Source organism: Lithobates pipiens, unplaced genomic scaffold, assembly GCF_037356315.1.
Source record: "Lithobates pipiens isolate NorthernLeopardFrog02 unplaced genomic scaffold, aLitPip1_a1.2 Scaffold_23, whole genome shotgun sequence".
In the NCBI taxonomy this organism is placed as follows: Eukaryota; Metazoa; Chordata; class Amphibia; order Anura; family Ranidae; genus Lithobates; species Lithobates pipiens.
Window position 1 is genome coordinate 18619334 of NW_027507785.1, and position 7690 is coordinate 18627023.

General features: G+C 40.2%; 1 protein-coding gene across 1 annotated transcript; it reads right to left on the bottom strand.

The window, feature by feature from the left end:
* Positions 1–303: 303 nt before the first annotated feature.
* On the bottom strand, positions 304–1349 carry LOC143926859 (olfactory receptor 51E1-like). The gene has a single exon (XM_077450899.1). It carries the CDS (start codon positions 1255–1257, stop codon positions 304–306), a length of 954 nt encoding a protein of 317 aa, XP_077307025.1. The 5' UTR covers positions 1258–1349.
* Positions 1350–7690: the final 6341 nt, after the last annotated feature.

Below are 7690 nucleotides of genomic sequence, written 5' to 3' on the forward strand. Positions count from 1 at the left end.
GCCGGCAAATACGGGTAATTAATACCTTCCAAAACAGGTTGCGAGGCCCACCAAGCATGGTGATTGGCTAAGTCTGTAAACACTTATGACACAGAAGGGCACTTCTGTAGACTTCTGGAGCAAGCTCAAACAGCAAGTGACTGAGTAGTACAGTCCATGCTTAGAGAGCACAAATAGGCACATTCCAACAGGCTGGACTACAGCCCTATCTTTCCTACGTTATCACAAAAAGACAAAACACAATTCAGAAAAATAACTTATCTGTACAATAGTAGGACTGCAAAAAAAATAAACACATTTTTATTATTTTGGTTTTCCAACAATTTTCTGTAAGTTGCATAATATCTTTTCTCTGAGAGCTTTGGTTCTTATCCCGTAGATCAGAGGATTTACAGTAATAGCTATGCTGGTTCCGATCAAAGGTATGATTATATCAACTTGCATTGATACAGAACCCCAGTTTAGCCTGTACCTCAAATTAACAAACAAGAAGGTGACAGCATAAATGGAGAAGGCCAAAACATGAGTCATTAAAGTATGCAGAGCTTTCTGAGAAGATTCTAAAGAAAGTTTCAGACAGATGACAACTGTTCTTATGTAGCAGTATGTTATTACAAGCAAGCAGCCAATCACTGATGACAAGGTTAAAGTCTTTCCAAAGAGGACATTAATTGTTATATCATTACAAGCAAGTGGTTGTAGAGACATGATCTCACAAAAGACATTGTTGATATTTACCTCACAAAAAGTTAGCCTTGATGTCAATAGTACACCCACAGTTACTCTTATCACATTGAAAACAAATATGGCAAGTGATATTTTTTGAGTTGTAATGTTGGTCATCAGAGTGTGGTATCTCAGAGGGTGGCCTACAGCCAGATATCGATCATATGCCATTACCGTAAATGTAAACATTTCAACCCATGCATAAAGCTGGATACAGAAAGATTGACAGAGACATCCTGTGAGTGAGATGGTTGAGCATCCAGACAACAAATCAATGGCCAGCTTGGGAAAATATGATGAGTTCCCGAACATCACATTCACAACCAAGATGCATATAAAGATGTACATCGGCTCCTGCAAGTTTTTCTCTGTCCAGATTACATAGACAATCATAGAACAAACAAACAATGTGACTAAAAATAATGCAAGAGCTAAAAGAGCACATACATATCGAAATGATTCAATCTCAATAAGCCCCACCAGAACAAAGTTAGTAATCATTACTGAGACATTGTTGGGAGATGAACTCATGGCTTGGGTTTATGTCTTTCAACATCAACAATTCCGAAAATGTTTTATTCAATCTGAATAATGTAAATTGAAAAATGTAATTCATAGAGGTCCTGTAGATATTAGAGTGGCTCTTGTCGCATCGCTTTTCTCTTGAATTCAGTTGAGCTTTTATAGGTTTCATAAAGATGCCACCTTACTCACAAAACTATAGCAGTCACTGCACCCAAGTCTTCCCAGTGGACCAAACCTGCTACAGCTGCTGCTAATAGACTAATTAGTGTCAGAAATTGAATGAAGTCATCATTATTACTTTAACAAGATTTCCCAATGAGAAAACACAAATAAAATGTGAAATATTAACAAAAGCGAAGAGGAATTTTGAATGAAAATTGGAACTGATCGTAGTTTTGCAAAGTTAATGGGTAAAGCACATCTCTTTTCTTTTGTTGGTTTCATGGTATTGATGACTCATGCACAACCGTGTAGTAAACCAAGGACAGGATGAAAGGTTAACGTCCAGCACTTCACATTAGAACCCACAATATACTTCAAAGCTGTTGAAAACGTGACTGCTATTCACCTCCTGTGACTCCCCTAACACCAGCAGAATGTACATGCTGATCATTATCATTAAGTGCTGTCGAAGCAATGTTCACTCCTGGAGACCACATGTCACGTACCTTCTAGTAGCGAGCCCGGATTGCGGAAAGAGGCCTCCCTTACGACTCCCACTACCAGTCTCCTGGCAATGTAACAGGGAACACAGGAGTAAGGAGGGGTACAGGTGCCTGGCAGGATCAACAGATGAGTAGGATGGGTAGGTGAAGTTCAGTGGAGCAGGTAATCACAGCGAATGGAACAGCAGGTAATTTATAGCAGATAAAACGGTTCAATGGAACAGGTAACTTGCAGCAGATGAAAAGCAGTGCAGGGAAGTGGGCAACTTGTAGTAGATGAAAGTGCAATATACACAGGTACTTGCAGCAGATAAACAGTTCAATATGAGCAGGCACTTGCAGCAGGTGAACAGTTCAATACCAGCAGGTTACTTGTAGCAGATGACACAGTTCAATATGAGCAGGTACTTGCAGTAGGTAAACAGTTCAATATGAGCAGGCACTTGCAGCAGGTGAACAGTTCAATACCAGCAGGTTACTTGTAGCAGATGACACAGTTCAATATAAGCAGGTTCACCTTAAGCAGACGGATGGTCAAAGCAAGCCGGGTCAGATATCAGACTGGAAGTGAAGTACAAGGGAGCAGGCAGGAGAATCGTCACAACAAGCCGGGGTCGGGTGCAGGCAGATAGCAGATGGGTCACAGGTAAGCCGGGTCAAACAGGAACAAACGCTACGGATCAGGTCTCACAGGTATAACGCTGTAGAGCAGACAGCAAAGACTATTGGCAAGAGGCTAGTTTAAATAGGCCATTTGGCGCCAACATGGACGCACGCACGCGACTGCGCACGTGCCCGCGCACGCGCACCTGTGTACGAACGTAAGGGCATTCGTACGATCGCGCGTACCCGTGACGATCGTAAATCAGAAGACCTGGAGGACAATCTCTTCATGCGATTTTCATGACACAACATGAATAGTCTTTTTCTGGAATGACTTGTCTTTAGTAGGGATCAGCAAATCTGTCTGGGTTCACTTCACAAATCCCACGTGAAATCTGTAAAACTCAAATTAAGCTCAAACTCATAGTTTTTTAAATAGTTTTGGCTTTGACACCAGATTTTTTGTGCAGTGATAATAGGTCTGAATTGACTGATGAAAGTAGCAGCCCCAATTGATTTAAAAGTTATAAGAAAGTTTACTTTAAAAAAAATAAAGCTAAAGCCTTCAACTTTTACAAACTGACTAGTGGCACAACAGTTTAGTAAAAAACTTTCTGAGGTTCTTTTTGCATATACTATACTGTATTTCTGTAAGATTTTAATAATATATCAATACAGAGTGTACAAAAAATGTCAAAACCACAACCCCACAATCTGCAAACCCCTCACACCCACGTCCCCAATTATTCCCAAAATAAACAAAATATAAACTTTAGGTTTGGTGGAAATTATCTAATGTTAGGACCTTACATGAGCAGAGAATAGGCAGAAAATCTAAACAGAAAAGGCAGGTTTTATCTTGCAATAGAAAATAACAGTGTATTATCTGAGATTTTTTTTTTACAGTGGCTGGATAGTATGGAGAGAATGAATTGCCATCTGGAGCTGCAAGAAAAAAAAAAAGCTACACAATAATGACCCCCAAGCCTGGAGGTGTGAGCCCCACTTTGTCCAAGGCTCTTTGCGCTGGAAGCCCTCCCTTATGTAATCTAGGGGAACCCTATTGAAGTCTATGGGACCCGAGCAGGAAGAATCAAAAGTGCCCATTTTGAAGGCTTATTGGCCATAAAAGGGGTTTGAGTACTGCCCTGGGGGACATGTATCAATAAAACATTTTTTTTCTTTTAAAACAATCACTTTTCAGGAGCAGTGATTTTAATTATGCTTACAGTGCAACAATAAAAATAAAAAATTTCTTCAACCGCTTCAGCCTCGGAAGATTTTACCCCCTTCATGACCAGAGCACTTTTTGCGATTTGGTGATTTGGTGCTGCTAGTGGGGCACTTTTAACCCTCCAGAAGGGGTTAAAAATAGATTAAAAGCACCAGATTAGCACTGTTTTCAAAGCTGCTTTAACATCATTCCCACACCACCCCAAAGATGCTGCTTGCAGGACTTTTTTTTCCTGTCCTGCAAGTGCACTGCCCCAGTGTGAAAGCAGTAGGGCTTTCACACTGGGGCTGCAGAAGAGGCAAGTTACAGGTGCCTTACAGGAAAAAATGCCTGTAAAGCGCCTCATTGTGAAAGTGGCCTAAAGAACTTGTTAAAAAAATGTTTCTTGTGGTTATTTGTTTTTGACACTTTTTTGGTGAATGGGTAGGGGTACAATATACCCGATACCCATTTACATAGGGGGGCTGAGATCTGGGGGCCCCCTTGTTAAAGGAGGCTTCCAGATTCTGATAAGCCCCCGCCTGCTGACCTCGACAACCACAGCCCAGGGTTGTCGGGAAGAGGCCCTTGTCTCCATCAACATGGGGACAAGCTGCTTTGCTCCAAAGCACCCACCCACCATGTTGAGGGCATGTGACCTGGTATGGTTTCAGAGGAGGGGGGCGCTCGCTCGCCCCCTCCCCTTTCCTGATCTGCCAGGCTGCTTGCTTGATAAAGGCCTAGTATGGATTTAGGGGGACCCCAAGTAATTTTGTTTTCTATTTTGGCATTGGGTTTCCCTTAAAATCCATATCAGACCCATACCGTCACTTTTTATTTTGTTCAGCTGTCAGCAGGGAAACCCATTGACAGCTGATAACTTATCAGTTGTTAAGGCCTCTCCTCAACAACCAGCTTGCACTGTGCCCTGATTGGGCAAAGCTTTGCCCAATTAGGGCACAGAATGCCCTATGCAACGCTCAGTGCATTGCAGGGTGTTTGTTGGGATGAACACCCAACAAACACCCTGCAAATTGAGATGTTCAGCGAACAACCAAACAGGCAAATGTTCGCCCCAAACTCATGCTCAGGCCAAACCGTTCACCCATTCCTACTGCTGGCTGCCGGGAGACACTGAAACTACAATGCTCCACCCAAGGAACCACAGTGCCACCAGCAGGTGATCCAGGTTTGCAAAGCAGTAAATAAGTCTATTCTACAGGCCACAATTTATGAGAGCTTGAGCAGGCATTTAACATCTGAAAATAATGTCTTTTTTGGACATCGACAATGAAAATAGCATACAAATTTTCACCACAGATAGAAACCCTTTTTGAACAGGCTGCTGAAGTGCCTTGAAAAAGTATTCATACCCCTTGACATTTTACACATTTTTCCATGTTACAACCATAAATGTAAGTGTATTTTATTGGGATTTTATGTGATAGACTAACACAAAGTGACATATAATTGTGAAGTGGAAGGAAAATTATAAATGATTTTCAAATTTGTTTATAAATAAATATTTGAAAAGTGTGGTGTGCATTTGTATTCAGCCCCCCCCCCCCCCCCCCCCCCCCTATTAATACAATGTAGAACCACCACCTTTCTCTGCAATTACAGCTGCAAGTCTTTTTGGGGATGTATTTACCAGTTTTGCACATCTAGAGAGGGACATTTTTGCCCATGTTTCTTAGCAAAATAGCTCAAGCTCTGTCAGATTGGATGGAGGGCGTCTGTGAACAGCAATTTTCAAGTCTTGCCACAGATTCTCAATTGGATTTAGGTCTGGACTTTGACTGGGCCATTCTAACACATGAACATGCTTTGATCTAAACTATTCCATTGTAGCTCTGGTTGTATGTTTTAGGGTCATTGTCTTGCTGGAGGGTGAACCTCCACCCCAGTCTCAAGTCTTTAGTAGACTCTAACTGGCCGCTGAAGAAACCCAACCCGGTTCCTCAAAGATATTCCGAAAGAGCTTCAGGAAGTCAGGCAGGCTACAAACCACTGGATCGTTCTTCTTCCTCAGGGGGGCAGCCCAGGCTAAAGCCTCACTGGGGAGGAGGGAAATTATATAGGCTACCTTTGCCCAATCAGAATAGAAGCTTAGAGGCTGGAGTTCAAAGTGAATGGTGCACTGCCTGAGGAACCCCCTACAGACAAAAACTCATACATTTTTAAAAAAATTAGCAAATTCGTAAATTTAAAAAAAAATTGGAAATTCAGAAATTTGAAGATCCAAAAACCCTAAAATCTGAAATAATAACTGACTAACTAACTAATAAGGAACTAATAATAGTTACTAACTAACTAATAATAACTAACTAATAATAAGTATTGAATTATAGGTATTGGAATTTCATTTCAAATTTGGCTGTTAGTGAACATAACGAATACAAATGTATTATCCAACATTACAAATTATAACGAATGCCACATCTAAACAAATGGAACGGAACAAATTAATAATAAATAATAATAATAATAAAAATATAACGTTTTATTATTATTATTGTTATTTATTATTATTATTAATTTGTTCCGTTCCATTTGTTCAGATGCAGCATTAGTTATTTCGGAAAAATTTGTAACGTTGGATAATAAATTTGTATTCACTATGTTAACTAACAGCCAAATTTGAAAGGAAATTGCAATACCTATAATTTAAAGTGGTTTTGTACAGAAAATTGCAAGTTTGTCTTATTCAAATGGCTTTGGAACATAGATGCAGTTATGACCATTGAAATAAAATAATATGCAGTATTTACCTTTTATTTTTAATGTTTATGCCGACTTCTGGGCTCTCCTGCCGTGGGAGTAGGCGTGTTTATCGGCTTCGCAATGGTCCCTGGGAACTTTTTTTAGCTATTTCCCAGGAATCCATGGGGGACACAGTCAAGCCGAAATTGCCATTTTGAAAGTGGGCAGGCAGCTCTATCAGCCATTACCACTATAGCACAGGAGACAAAAGGAAGGAAAACAAAGAGGACACTCAATGAGCATGTGCGAGATGGAGCAGTGGATGCTGGGAGCTCAGCATCATCGCATCCAGGAAGTAAATGCCTGTGGGCTTCAAACGCCCACAGTGAAAATGGAAACCGCCGGACTGCTTTTTTAAAAGTTTTCCTTAGCAATGAAATCGTCACGCTGGGGGTTAAAAAGACACCGATCGTGGCTGCAAAGACCCGGTAGGAATCGCCCAACAGTGACACAGGTAAAAAAAAAAACAAATTGGCAGTGGAATCCCGCTTTAATAGTTAGTAATAGTTAAGTTATTTTTAGTTAGTTAGTATTTCAGATTTTGACATTTTCAGGTTTACGAATTACGAATTTACAAATTTACAAATAATTAACAATTTTTTTTTAATTCATGAATTTTTTGTAATATATGAATTTAAGAATTTTTTGGCATTTATGAATTTTTGAGAATTTGAAATTCGAATGACCCGGAAAAAACCCCAAAAACAAATTAAGCGGAAAAAAAAGGAACACATTTTTTGGCAATGCACATGTCTACTGTATGGCAATTCAACCTGCTCTTTCAGGGAGTTCTTGGTGAATTATAGTTCTATAAGCTTCAGTAAAACTAATTCCTGAAGTGGGGAGGGAGGTGAAAGTAGTCCTGTGTTGCTGTGAGGCAGTTCAGTTGATCTTCAGCTAGCCCTTGTTTAATTGCATGCATTGGAACTTTGGATGGTAAAGTAAACCAACTGACTCCATAAGTTTTGAATAAACAGCAAACAATCTTCCTGTGTAAATTAAACTGTAATTGGATTCACATTGATCACTGACCTAAATATGTTACTTTCTGTGGAACTACAAGCAACAGCAGAGCAATGGAAAGCAAAGATGTCTGTATATACAGTGGTGTGAAAAAGTGTTTGCCCCCTTCCTCATTTCCTGTTCCTTTGCATGTTTGTCACACTTAAGTGTTTCGGAACATCAAACCAATTTA